This window comes from Mus caroli, chromosome 13 (genome assembly GCF_900094665.2).
Source record: "Mus caroli chromosome 13, CAROLI_EIJ_v1.1, whole genome shotgun sequence".
NCBI lineage: Eukaryota > Metazoa > Chordata > Mammalia > Rodentia > Muridae > Mus > Mus caroli.
The window spans coordinates 90,435,830-90,450,830 of NC_034582.1; the positions used below are offsets into that span (position 1 = coordinate 90,435,830).

At 37.8% G+C, this 15,001-nt stretch overlaps 1 protein-coding gene across 5 annotated transcripts in view; it reads left to right on the top strand.

The window, feature by feature from the left end:
* The window catches only part of Ankrd31 (ankyrin repeat domain 31), a 140,001-nt gene that overhangs the window by 35,390 nt on the left and 89,610 nt on the right, over window positions 1-15,001 (top strand). For 4 of the 5 annotated variants that reach the window (XM_021180848.2, XM_021180849.2, XM_021180850.2 and 1 more), the window contains exons 6-8: window positions 7,269-7,312; window positions 11,326-11,892; window positions 14,338-14,618. In XM_021180848.2, the coding sequence (XP_021036507.1) occupies window positions 7,269-7,312; window positions 11,326-11,892; window positions 14,338-14,618 (892 nt within the window). The remainder of the gene's footprint in view (window positions 1-7,268; window positions 7,313-11,325; window positions 11,893-14,337; window positions 14,619-15,001) is intronic. The other variant, XM_021180851.2, reaches the window with a different exon arrangement.

Below are 15,001 nucleotides of genomic sequence, written 5' to 3' on the forward strand. Positions count from 1 at the left end.
TGCGCCATGCCTGCCTGGATACTGCCATGCTCCCACCTTGATGATAATGGACTGAACCTCTGAACCTGTAAGCCAGCCCCAATTAAATGTTGTTTTTTATAAGACTTGCCTTGGTCATGGTGTCTTTTCACAGCAGTAAAATCCTAACTAAGACAACCTCAAAGCCCTCCTACATAGTGACACACCTCCTCTAATAAGGCCACATCTCCTAATAGTGCCATTCCTTATGACCAAACATTTAAACCCATGAATCTATGGAGGCAAAAACTATTCAAACCACCAGAGTTTCTAATGTTGTTTCTCAGTTTTTTTATTTTAATATCACAAAAAAGCAAATGATGAATTTATAAAGCATCAGGAAGTCTGGTGAGTCTCTGGGGGTGCCTATCTTATGTCTCAGACCAATGTATAAAGACCCTCTCTTTTGGCAAAATTGGCAACTGCTTGGTGGAGTAGAACCAAGCATTTGGAATACAGTATTTCTGCCTTGAGGTGTCTGTTACTATGGAAATGAATCATGTGAAGTTTTTCCAGTCACAATTTGCATAGTTGTGTGCTGGAAACACATATAGGTTTTCCTTCTGGTGCCATTAGTCGACTCTGGAGCTCATTGTCATAGTTCTTTCTAAAATAAAGTTTACTAGACAAGCCCCAAATAATCATTAGGAATTTACATGCCAAAAGGGCCAGTTAATGTATACAAAAAGCCAGGTCTCCTTTATCCAGAGGAATAAGTTCCAAATGTGGAAGCAAGTATAATAAAATCTAAAATCCTACCAATCACATCAAATAAAGAATATTTTTTAAGGTTGCTAACTTTATTGGTATAGGCAATAGTGTTTGCTTTGAGTACAGCTGATAAATGTTGGACTCTGTCTATCTGTCCATCAGGTCTTAATATCCCTAGTAATCTCATAACCCATTGACTGAAATCATAGCATGTTAAAGGAGAGGACAATGGAGATGTCCTTAATGGTTGTGCTAACATTTTGTAGCAAGCCATATTCCTGTTCGTTGTTATATAGTATACCTGGATCAAAAACATGTCTCTCTTCAAAGGTTAGGCTAGAGATCTTGGGCATGTTTACCTCTCCTGAAAAATAAGCTGTTTACACTAATAGCATTGTATATAGTCAAATAACTAGGTTTTGCAGAATAAAAAGTGGAGTCCAAGGTGTTCATGGGGATGATATAGATGTCAACTGTGAGGTTGAAGGCCTTTGGAGCATACAACAAGGTCTGTGAGTTGGTTTGCAAAGACTGAGGGGAACACTGGACAGAAGGTGGGTGTCCACAAAGGTGTTGGGCCCAAGTGAGGTGCTAGGTAGTAGACATCCTCTGCATTAGTCCAACTAGTTCGTAGGAAACAATCAGTAGGCATAGCAAATACATCCCAGTCTCCTAGGCAACACATCTTTATGATAAGCTGGGACTGTATTGTCTATATAGGTTAACAGTAAATGTATTTTGCAAAATGCATACTTATACCAAGAGTTTTCCTTGGGTTCAGTAGAGTCTTACAGATCATTGTTTCTCTGTCTCTCCTCTTTGAATAGTGATTCTTAGTTGGATATATTTTTCTCGTTGCCTCTTCTTCTGAATCAGTTGTAGCAGATAATTTTGCAAGAGTTAATTGGCTACACTTAGTCTCTTCAATTTTTTCAACTGTGTATTTGAAGGCCTATAATCAGTTTGTAAATAGTATCTAGTCCATCAGACAAGTGTTGGGGCCGGCCTGCAGCTCTCATGTCTGGATTCGAGCCTGGGAGGCATCCTGGAGCTGAAAGAGAAGAGGGAACCTAGGCGGGTCAAGAAATAATGGAACCAAGACATGCTAGTCTGTTCAGGGTTCGCCAGTTTACCAAGGGAGTGTGCTTATAAGGGGGAAGGCCCATCCCCTACCAGTCCATTCTTGATGTCTGGAGCCAGCCTGTAGGTGACATGCAGGATAGGATGTTCCTACGGAATATCTCAGGGGCTTCTCAGCAGGTAGCAGTCAGTGTCTTGGAGAGAGCAGTGGCAGGTGACAGAACAAAAGAGCCATCTAGGTCGGAAGGCTCCGTGCTAGGTTATCTCCTTCTTAGTGGCAGCAAGGTCAAAGTCTGGATCAGCCTGCTTCAGGGCTGAGGGAGGCTACAGACAAGGTGTTAATAGCCAGTGTTTGTTATTTGGTAATATTTCTGATGTCTGCTACTTCTGCCTTGATGCCCAAAAGAACAAAAGATGTTTTGCCAGCTCCAAGAAAGGAGCCATCCAACATTGCTCTAGCAGCCATCATTGTAAAAGTTTTCTTGCAGCAAACCTATTTCCTGAAGAGTAGGAGAATGCTGGTATTCACCTAAATTCAGACTCAGAGCAGAGTTCTTCAGGCGGGAGCCGCAATTGGAGGTTGAAGGTAAGTGGGATTGTCCAGCTCACAGGTGTAATTGCAGGTAGGATAAGGTCAGGCATCATTATGGGTACACTTGGAACCACTGGTGGGGAAGTAAGAGGATTGACAAATGCTGCCTTGTAGGGCTATGAAGAATTTGTTGTTCCTGTCCCATCCTCTCTTAGTGATGCATGGTATCAGTCTGCCTCTTGATTCCACAGCATTTCCGTGTTATTGGGAAGACATATATCATATCAAATTGGGATCCTTTGTACACAGTTACTGCATGTAACATACTGAGTATGGACTTAAAAACCACAAAGTCTCCAATGCTTCATTCTTTGATAGTCCAAGAATTATGTAGAAATAACAGAATCATGTAGAAAAAAATAAATCGGTATTTCCTGAGTTATAGTTTGGAAAGCTTTATACCTGCAGTTTTTCACAGTGTGATCTGTCTGTAATATGTGGTACCTTGGCACAAGGGAATCAGGATCTAGGGTATCCTGTGGTTGCCAGTTGTATCATGTCTGCTCTTGGGTTGATATAATCAGTTTGGTAGCTAGTATAAAACCAGGCCAGAATTTCAACAGACTGAGAACCAACATTTCATATTCTGGGAGGAAGTAAGTGTGTCATGTTCCTAGTGTGTGTATCCAGAGGAATTGGGGAGTCTATTGATTCATTCTCATGGATTGTATGCATGGTGTCACAGCTCCACAATTGGTCTTCATTTGGCAAGCAGAATTTTTGGTTTTAAAAATGGGTTCCAGTGTATTGTTGATAATTACTATATTCTTGTTTTTTGTTTCTTAGGGGTTTTTGTTTCATAATTCTTCTTTAAAATGTGTTAATAAATGTAGTTGTAAAGTTGTAAATCGTCTGAAAGTGGTGGATGAAAAAGACTGGTAGGTCAGTTGGGTTACTTCATTATCGCTTCCCTCATTTATACTTGATGTTTCGTTGGTGGTATATTAAACACTGTAAAGTGATTGAAGCTGATGATGGACTGTGTGGTGATAACAGATTTGTTCTCACAAGCCCAGTGTGAATTGGGTGATTGCATTGCGAAGTTGTACCATATGCAAGAGGTGACATTAGTCAGTATGTTAATCCAGTTTGCATTGGTTAGTACCCATCTCAGAGATTCTGTTACGGGGGTTGAGCCCTTTTGCATCAAAAATTGTAGTGGTATATAGACTGTGTTTGTGTAAAATATGGCTGACTGTGCTCTGGTCTTCTGCTGGACCTTCTTCCCTGGCTCCAGCCGCCAGCTCTTATACAAAAAGCCTTGTTCATCCAGTCAGCATTAAGGACTTCATAACCTTCCCCAGAGCAGCTTACCTTTCTTCTTGGGCAGGTGAGGAAGCAGACCAATATTTACATGTCCTGCAAGCCCAGCAATTAACAATTGAGAATACAGGAACATACCTTACAATGAGTGGGGGTGGATTATCCCAACAATTTTCTGCCTTCCTAATCAGGTAGCTAGCTATTCCATATATCCATTCTACCATAGTAGGGTAGGTTGGGCGATTCAGCTGTACAACAATACAGTCAAGTTTGGCCTATTCTGTTGTTGGTATAGTCCAAAAAGTGAATTTGGGTATTTGAATCCATATAGTGGTGGCATTGTATTCCAAGAGAGAAAATGTTTCCATGGTGTTCTCCTATCATTGTCTGGGTCAAAGGTATATAGTTCTGCGAAATTGTGGGTTTACATGGGTTTGTTGTGATTGGTGTTGACATCACCTCAGTCAAGTAACCTGGCTCCTCCTTCTGATCCTAATCTGCATAATCATATACATTTTCATTTGTGCTCCAAGTAGTTTTATTGTACTCATAGCCAAACACAATGTAATTTTGGAGTCTTCTATGTCTATCATCTCAAATCTCATTCTCTCCTGTTGTGAGCCGGCCCGAGGCTCACATGGACAGGGTACACCTGAGTGGCAGGCCGGGGCTGAAAGAGAGGGGAACTAGGCAGTCGAGAGAAAAATGGAGCTAAGTCAAGATTCCTGATCAAAGCTCAAATATTTAATGGCAAATGCGCTTATAAGGGGGGGGGGGGGGGGCCATTCCTGCCAATTCATTCTTGGAGCCCAGCTGCAGGTGATGATGTGCAAGATAGGGTGTAGTCTCCGGAATCCTCTCAGCAGGTAGCAGTATCTTGAAGGGGAACAGAGGCAGTTACTGAACAATAGAGTGATCTAGGGAGGAAGGCTCCATCCTAGGTAATCTCCTTAGTGGCAGAAAAGTCAAGGTCTTATATGTGTGTGTGTGTGTGTGTGTGTATACATATATATACATATGCAAGGTATGAGAGGTAGAGATCAGGTATCTTTCTCAGTAACTGTTCACCACATGTTTTGAGACTGGATCATTCACTGCTTGTGAGTTTGTCTAGATTATCTTGCAAGCAGGTCCCAGAATCCTCCTCTCTGTAGCCAGCTTTTATGTGGATGCTGGGGATTGAACTTGGGTCCTCATGTTTATGCAACAAGTATTTTACTGAAAGAACCTTCGCCCCAGCCTCTCTAACCATAGTGTTTCTTTGAAATATTTATTTTTCAATGAGATGATAATATTACTATAAGATACTTTTATTAATTTATCAAGCTTTTAAAATGGCAGCTGGTATTATAAAATGTCAATTTTTTTGTGATGAAATTGTTAAAGACAATATGGGGAAAGGCTTCCTTTTAATTTTCTATCTTTTATTCTTTATTACTTTTTACTTACAAAGTTTTCTATATTATGCAAAGGAATTGTAAAGAATTTTTCATTTTTTAATTCTCTCAAGAATCTGACCATTTAATTAAGCAAAGAAAAATATACCCTCCCTTCATAAATAATTAAAGATATGTTTCATTCATTAGTATTGACACTTTTATGTGTATGGGTTTCTGCTTTCATGTTTGTCTGCATGTTCACCACATGCATGCAGTGTTCATAGAAGCCAGGAGTTAGAATCAGATGCCCTAGGACTGGAGTTAGAGATAGTTCTGAGTCACCATGTAGGAGCAGAGACTTGGGCTCACTTAAAGAGTAGCCAGTATTCTTAAACACTGAGCCATTTGTCAGTCCTAGTATTAATATTTTTAATGACTTAAGGTATGGGTTGTAGAACTTGTCATTGCTGCTTGACATGAAAGGTTCTAAAAGAATAATAAAATTAAATATTGGTTCTAAATGGAAAAAAAATATTGGCTGACTTCCACTGGTGTAGAATGCCATTTAAATCTTCTCTTAAAGTATTTATTTATTTATTTATTTATTTATTTATTTATTGTGTATGGGTGTTTTGCTTATATTTATGTCTGTACCACTTGTGTGCCTAGTGCCTGTGATGGCCAGAAGACAGTATTAGTACACTAGGACTGGACTTACAGACACATGTAAATTCGGTGTAGAAGTTCTTTTAGAATACCAGACAGATTTAATCTTTTTTATTTTTGTACTTTCATTATCAAATGTCAACATGAAGCAAAACACTGAAGACTAAAACAAGTGAAGCAGCCACTTCCTACATTATTCCTCTCCCTGAGGGAGTGGGGCTGGGGTTCAGCCTCAAAATTTTTGGATAGTGTGAAGTTTAGCAGGTATATTTATGCTTAGTTTCTTCCCTGTAAACCTGTGTCACCTGCAAAGCTGTATTCTGAGATTCAGCTGATAATTACTTCCTATTTTTTGTTAGCTGTGTAGATTTTTTCTATAATCAGAAGAAACCAAAAGAAAGAGATCAAATATTTGAAGCATCAATGAGATGTGAATTCTATCCACAGTAGAGCCTAGATGATCCCCTAATTCAAGAATACCTCATGTGGGTATTCTTCATAGCTAGAATTCATTTAAGCTCTATTACCTATCACAGAGGAGATGATAAAGCTAAGAAACTAGCCATAAATCCTTCCTCTATAGTTACAAATACTTAGAATAATCCAATAGAAATAGAGAGGTTTGATTTTAGCTAAACTAATTTCAAATAGTTACAATTTTGGTTGGATTCACACTGTTTACTACTCTAATTGGCCATTCAACCTGGGAGAGTGGAGCCTGAAAATAAGGCAGACTAACTAAAGTCTCATACAATAGCCAGCTTTATTCAGAGCATCAGACAGTTTATACCCTGAGGATTAAGAAAAGTCACATGTGTAAATTTCTCATGAGTTCAAGCTAAATATAATCACAAGAACAAATGTCATATGGCAAAAACATGTTTTTCCATAGAGGAATATAAGCAAATATCAGTATCAATTGTAGTGAGTACTCTAAACTAAACTCACTCCCATTATCCACTACATCTGGGAGGAACAAGAAAACAGGTTCCAAGAACAATTTCATGTTCATGTTTTTGAAGAAACATGACTTTTGAAGTTTACAAGACTTTTGTCTTGTCTTTTTGGAGTTTTCTCACAATCACTCAGAATTTTCTTTGCACAATTCCAACTTCAATCATTTCTGGACCCTGTTTCAACACCACATACTTTCCCACCCGATCCCTCCTCTTTGAAATAAAGAACCAAAGTGTATGATAGAACCCTGGTTAGTCTTGATCTCAATGTGTAGCCTAGGATAACTTTGAGCTTCTGACCACTTTCCTCAGTGCTGAGTTATAGACCTGGGCTGCACTACCACTCCAGGTTAAGGGTTCAAGGAGTATGAGACATAGAGCCAGTCTACCAGTTTTGCTATATCCCCAGCCCAAAAAATGGAGAGTTCTATTATTTTCTAAGTAATAAGTTTATAACAACAGATTGATATATTTATAAGATGCTTGATACATCTTTTGAATTATTTAAGAAAGCTCAAGTTTTATTGCTAGAAAATGCTGATTGAAGAGGGTATACTCTGTGGTTTAATAAAGGTTGAATAAATACATATTGTTCTGTTCTAGGGCATGAAGCTGAAAATTGTGAAAATTTACTACACTCAAAAAAGGTTGGTTTGTGTAATCAAGATTGGCTTTGTAAATTGTGAATTTAGATTTTTAAATCATGTTGCTTATACTAGGCAGTAATCTGACTAAATCACATCAATAGCTAGAAACCTATTCTTTTTTTGTAGGTTTGGGTGGGGGCATGTTGATACAGGGTCTTTCTTTGTAGCCCTGACTGTCCTGGAACTCACTCTGTAGACTGGCTTTGAACTCAAAAAGATCCACTTGCCTTTGCCTCCAGAGTGCTGGGATTAAAGGTATATACTATACCACCCGGCTATAATATTTTTGAAACTATAATATGATTATATCATTTCTCCTACTCTTTCCTCCCTCCAACCTCTCCCATGCACTCTACTTGCTCTCTCTCAAATTCATGACCTTTTTTTTTAAAAAATTGTTTTTACCTGCAAATATGCAGACCTATAACTCCCAACACTCAAGAAAGGTCAGAAGTTCAAATTTGTATGTGTGTATGAGTTCCTGTTTGTGTGATTGTACTGCTCAGTTTGTGTAATGTTACCAGTGTATGTATGACCTCAGAGCTGACTCCCTGGGAAAGACCATTCCTTCTACTCTTGCATTTTCCAGTTGTCTGTAGTTCCTTGTTTAGGGTTGAGAACCCACAAACTGTCCCCTTCCATGTTAACATGCTCAGTGGTGTCATCATTGCTCAGATCTTCTTGGTGAAACTTTCTGGGTATAGCCTTTCTGACATTCCTAGGAGACACAATCTCACAAACTCCCTCCTCTTCTAGCTTTATAATCTCTTTCCTCTCTTCTGCAATGATCCCTGGGCCTTAACATGCAGCTGTTGGCATGTAGATCTATTGGTTGGGACTGGGTACACACAATCTCTTGTTCTCCACATTTTAATCAATTTTGTTTTTCTGTAATTTTTCTCCTTTTGTTGCAAAGAGAAATTTTTGATGAGGGGTGAGAATTACACTTATAAATATTTAAAATTTTAGGAATTATGCTGGTTTAGTAATGTGGCAGGTGTAATTTCCTGTAAGATCCATGACTCATTGGCTCTGGATAGTTGTCTAGGTTTCTAGTACCAGGGAACTCTTGTTGAACAGGTCTTATGTCCAACTAGAGAGCTATTGGTTGCCACCAATATATGAGTGCAGATAGTGCATTCCTAGGGTTATTGTGCCATGCTGGTCATTGCTGCGGACTGGCCTCAGTCAGGCCCTCGATCCGCAGGGGAAATCAGGGTCCCGGTACAGGTGGGCAGGAGTCGGTGAAAGGGTGACAAACAGACACAGACACAAGGAAGTGTTGTACCTGAATGTAATTTTGTCAAAGTTAGCATCAGATTTATATATTACAGAAGAAAACAAAGAAGTTAGGTGTCACAGCAGGCAAGATACATTGAAGTTATCTGACACAAAACAGAGAAATGCCTTCAAAACACTGGCAAGAACCAGGCAATGTTTACAGTTAAGATAAAAACAGCCCTGCCTAGAGTCAGCTAATGACAGGGCCCATGTGAGGATTTCACACCCTAGTCACAGTTTATGCTATTCCTTTGAACCTTGTGAAAGCTTGCACCAGGGGGTTCTGCTCTAGCAGACCTTTTCATGAATAATGCAATACTATAGTTCTTCCTTAAGCCACAACCCTCCTTTTTCCTAGGCCATGGTAAATTCTTGCATATAGGAGTAACTTGGTTGCTCTTTTAAGTATCTGTAGGGAGTCTCCATTTGTCAGAAGAACTCACCAACTTTCTTCTAATATGCAATGTAGTCTGCTATACCTGGCTGAAATGAAGATTCTAAGTATACATTGCTAAGCTTGCCCTGAGATTTCTAACTCCTGTCAGGCAAACTGAGATGCCTGATTTCTAACTGTCAACACTGAGGCATTTCCTCTGGATGAATGACATTCTTACAAAATTCCAAGCCCAGGGTCAGCTCAAGGACTGCCTAGGACATTGGTGAAAACCAGGGAGTAAAGAGCCAGGGAGTAAAGTTCAACCTGATTTAGGTATTTGTAAAATCATTTCTTGGAATCACCTATAATAAAACAATACTGAAAGAAAGCACACAGATCCATATACCCGACTAACGCAGGGACAGGCTAGGAGCATTCTTGCTATGGGAATGCCAAGGTTCCAGGAGGCTAAGTTTCTGTGAAACTCTTTGCCTTGAGATTGCATCCAAGCCTTTAGGCCTGTCACGCAGACTTCACTGGAGTGGGTGTGGCAGGTCATTGTTGTGGTTCATCGGTGTCATAGCTGAGTAGGATTATTAGTTCCTTCCGTGCCTTGTGATCTTGTGTGGTGCCTTCTGGTGAAGGAGAATCTTCGTCTAAAAATCTGTTCATGTATATATTATTCTTCCTGACCTCTAATAATTTTGGTAATTCTGATCTGTGTTCCTTACCCACTATGACAAGACCCTTATACTTCATTTAGAGGAATGTAAAACTTGTTATTACATGTACCTAGATGATGGAGCATAACCTTTTTGTTTTTAAGGTTAATCACATTTTTTTCCTATTTCAAGCTTACATTCTCACTGTCTTGTTGCTAATGTTTTTCAAGGGCCTACTTTGTCTTTGCTTTCCACATGGAGCTGTAAATTGGCTCTGCCCACAGTGAACTCAAGTCCTTCTTTAAGATACTAAGTCGCTTCAGACCTCCTAGGCTCACCCTATCTTATCCAGCTACATCATCTCAGCTGTGCCTCTTATATATCCAGTTACCAAGCTTTTTTGATAAACTTTGATAAAAGCCAAAGGGCAAGGAAATAGGAATACAATTTTGAGTGGATGTGGCTTCAAAGGCAGCTCTTGTTAACATCTATAAAATACTGACAGATGTTTCAAAGAATTATTGTGAGAACCAGGAGCGTGACTTCTGGCCTGTCACCTAGTTGTGTTTGAATAAATCTATGTTGTTATTTCCCTTCTTCATAACTCATTTATTCATGCCTCAAGTTCTTCCTTTCCTTTGGATCTGTGGCAAGTAACTGATAAAATTGATCAAAGTAATTGCTTATTCTCTGATATTTTTCACTGGTTAAATCAATATTTCCCAATAGATCATCTGGGAAAAATACTTTTAAAACCTTTGGACAGCATGTTTTGGAAAATACATATAGTTAGCATTACAGATATATAAATTTATTTTATTAAGCTCTATTTGCTAGATATTGGATAAAATGGTAGTACATAGAATATATTAATTTCTTACTTCTTTTGTTCAACTTAGAACAAATTATTAGCAGTCTTAGGAGATGATAATGCATCCTGCCAGAGAGGTAGGAGATATGTTGTGGGGGAACAACCAACGTGATTGAAAACCATAAATTTCAATACCTATAAAGTACATTATTTTCCTGAGTAACCTAGTAGCTAATTTGGATAGCAACTTTAAAAATAATTCTGATATTGGGCATTCAAAACTTTGTAAGAACAAATACAACCTGTTAGGTCATTGCTCTTGAAAATAACTCCCTGGGAAACTTGTGTTTTATGTTTTTGTTGTTTTAAACAACAAAAACCTTGGGTTATTAGTTTAGAGTCAGGATTCATAAGATTTCATACACTTGCATCCTCATCTCTTCTATTTTACTCTCTGATTTCCTGTTCTTTTCTCATTTCACATTTGCATATTCATTCAGAAGGTGAAGTGGTATCTATTTTATAATTTTATGACTGAGAAATATTTGGCTAGAATTTTCTAGCATTACTTAGGCTGTGACATAGTGAGGTCATTTGTTAATTTAACTAACTAGAACATCTGTCTGTTTTGTTGGAACAGATAGTTAAAGCTTAGTTGAAGATTAATTTGTGATCTGTGATCTAGCCAATGTTGCTCTTGGTCCATTTAACCACTCTTGGTTAAATATTTAACCATGTAGTCAGGCATTATTGATTTCATACAGGAAAGTAATATAGATGAAGTAGAAAGTTGGTAAAAAAAAAAAAAAGTAAATTAATATAAAAATGAGTTCTAAAGCTAACTTTTAATTTTAAATATTGCTTTGTTTTATGTAACACACAGGAACTAAGAGAAAACTCAGATTCCCCTGAAGTTAGTCTTCTCTCAGGGACTTCTCCTGTGGCATCTGATTTGGTTGCATTAAAGGAGAGATTAACAGAGCCAGTGAAGACCTTAGCAGTACCAAACACAGTTTCTGAGCCTGGAGAGGAAGTAACACAGACTATGACATCTAAAGAAACCAAAGATGAAGAAAGCTCTCTTGAAACATTTGTGTCTACTTTAGAAAAGTTACTAGAATCACCAGAATGTACCCAAGAAGAAAGGCTGCTTGAAATAATGGAGGACTTCAATCCTCAAGAGCTGTTGAGCATGTTGAGCAACTCCTTGGGTTCTGTATCTATCCCTTTGAATGCCTTGGCAGCACAGGGTAGAGATGAACTAGAAAACAAGGCTGATGCTGCACTGCCAGCTAAATTGCTGGCAGCTGTCAACACATTGCCAGGTGCTGATGTGGGACCCAGCTGTCAAGGACAAGAGAAAAGCAGCAGTGTTAGTGGTGGAAATGGATGTTTAGCAGTGCAGCCCATCATGTCTCAGGTAGATGAAGATTGTACACAAATAGCACAGGTGAATTTACTACACTACTATTTAAATAGTTCAGGTTGTGAAACAACCATCTGTCAGTAGGAAGGACAGGTGGTTATACAAGTATGAGTATCTGAAGCTAATTTTGTAGTGACCTGTAATAATCTTTAGTGTGTTAAATTCTAATCATCTCACCAGTTACCAACATCTAGAAGATATTGGTGAAAGATAACCTTCATGCATAGATTGCTCTTTTTAGAAGTACTGGGTAGAGTTTACAAGGAATTAAGATAAAATTATTTTCTCCCTAACCTACATAAGAAGGCATAGCAATAGTTTTTTAGTATAATAGGAAAGAATTTCTTAACAGAAATTTCTCTTTGTTTAGAATATTACTATATTTACCCGAGTATGGAGTAGATACGGAGCCCTGTAACTGGACATGGAGGAAGCTTTCCAGTTTCATGAGGTCCCATTTATCAATTCTTGATCTTAGAGCATGAGCCACTGGAGTTCTGTTTAGGAAATTTGTCCCCTGTAAGGCAAAGGACATATAGTCAATAAGACAGATCAACAACCAACAGATTGGGGAAGAATCTTCACTCACCCCACATAAGAGAGAGGGCTAACATCCAACATATATAAAGAACGCAAGGAATTAATCACCAAATCAAACAATGGGGATTCAGCCTTCTTTGAGCCCTATTTGGAATAGGAGTAAAACACCATAGCTTGTGGTTTTAGAACTCCTACAGCATTATGCATTGAGGCCCTGTAACAAGTGCCAAGTTCCCTTTTCATGTTGACAGTTTGTATTCTCATTATTATAAAATTAAGTAAAGGCAAGTATGGTGGTACATACGTAATTAGAGAGGCTGAGGCAGCAGGGTCAACAGTTCAGGAGTTCAAGGCCAGCTAGGGCCTTAGTAATCAGTCAAAACCAAAAAGAACATATCAAGCATTACAAGATTGTTTAACAGGATGGTAACAAAATCTCCTATAGATTTACTCTCTAAATGTTGTCAACAGTTTGGTGCATCTTCAGTGACTTCTATTCCTTGTAAGTTTATTTTATTCAAATAAGACTGTATAATACAGGATACATTTCAACTTATTTTTAAAATATATGTTGCTTATATTTTTAGTGTGAAAAAATTTAGCACTTTGAAATCTTTTATGAAGTGATATATAAATGTATTATAAATATAACTTAATTAACAGTAATAGAAACTTAGATTTCTTTTATTTTCTCTTAGCTATTAACAAAATATTCCATGTACATCCAGGAAGATTTGGAGAAGACAAGTTTTTCTTGCAGCATATAAACCTGGAGTAATACCAATGTGGTCTGGCTGTCACCCATCAGATAGACACTATAGGATTAAGAAACAAAAACAGAAACATTAATTAAGGAGATAAAGATGATTAAACATTTCACTGTTCTAGTATAAGAAAAAGGACTGCGACTAAAATGTAGAAAATATGATTATTGTTGGTAAAGTAAACACAGATTTTAGCAAGTCTTCAAGTTTAAAATGAGAAACCTTTTATTTATTTATTTATTTATTTTTAAAAAAAGATTTATTTATTTTTATTATATGTAAGTACACTGCAGCTGTCTTCAGACACTCCAGAAGAGGGCGCCAGATCTCGTTACGGATGGTTGTGAGCCACCATGTGGTTGCTGGGATTTGAACCTCGGACCTTCGGAAGAGCAGTCGGGTGCTCTTACCCACTGAGCCATCTCACCAGCCCGGAAACCTTTTAAATAGAAAGAAAATTCATGTTGAATGACTCACATCAAATACTCTTACTTAGCTGTGATTGAAATATTCAACACTTTTTTTGAGAAGCTTTACATATGTATCTGGATACATAAATGGGCTCAAGGTTTATGTGGTACATGTAAAATATAAATGTCTTCATAGAAGTTTGATTGATAGTTGGTTATCAAGGAGAAATGAGAAGAGTTCCTGATACACCATTGGGCTTTGAAAATATGGGAGTTATATATCACCTTGCCCCTGTCAAGGAAGCACACACACCATTAATCTGGTCTTCGTCATGTTCTTATATGAGTGTCATATTCTATATGACTTATTTCCTGCCAAATTAAGCACCAGAAGGAACTTATATTTTCCTTTGAAATTTAAAGTTGAATATTGATGAAAGTAATTTTAAAGTCTTTCCTTTTTTTTTTTTTCTATCCTGACACTGACCCAGGTCTCCCCATGAAGCCCAAGCTGGTCTTAAACTCAAAATTCTCTTGCCTTAGTTTTCCAAGTGCTGGGATTGTAGATTTGTGTCACCAAGACTAGCTGCTTATGTTTTTTAATAAGCTTACAATCTATGTTCTTTTTAAAATATGATTACAGATTTTTTCACTGTCTTCATATATGCTTATAAATTGCTTTAGTTTTAATAGAGAAGATATATTTAACTTTTTCTTTTAATATTGTAACTATTTGTGGATATATATCTTTATAGAACATAGAAGACCCAAAACCATTTAAGTTACAAACATTGACTGATGAAAATGCCATCTCTTATGAGCAAATAAACAAAAAGAAAAATTCAGATCCCATGAAAAATACCTCTACCCAGGAAACTCCTCATGTACTAAGAAGATCATCTAGACTGGAAAAACTGAAAGCAAGCAGAGATGTGGTGCATACAGAGGCTGTATTGAAGAAGCCAGAAAGGATTTTATCAAAAGCACTTAGCTTTAAGGATCAAATAAATAGCATATTTACAACCGATAGTTTCAGGTATGTTATTAAATTATATCTTTTTCACCAGGTATGCTACAAATTTCGTGCTGGAGGATGTTAGAGGCAGTGTCAATTTACCCTTAAGTAAAAAGCATTTTTATGTTTCTGTTTTTTATTTTGTAGTTTTTGATCAGTACTCCATTATTCAGCAAGTCCCTTTACCCTTCATACCTCTGTAAAAGGCCTGCCTCTTTTCCCTGTAAGGTGAATAGAGTGGATATTGACATGCCTTCTTGGGAAGTAAAGGGCAGAAGGCTCTGAATCCTCCCATTTGTAGGTAGTTACACCTATTGTAATGGAGCTAAGAGCCTGGCATCTACAGCTTACTTAGGTTCCACATCCATGTGTGACTTCACAGCTTTGTCAGCTGAGAATAACTC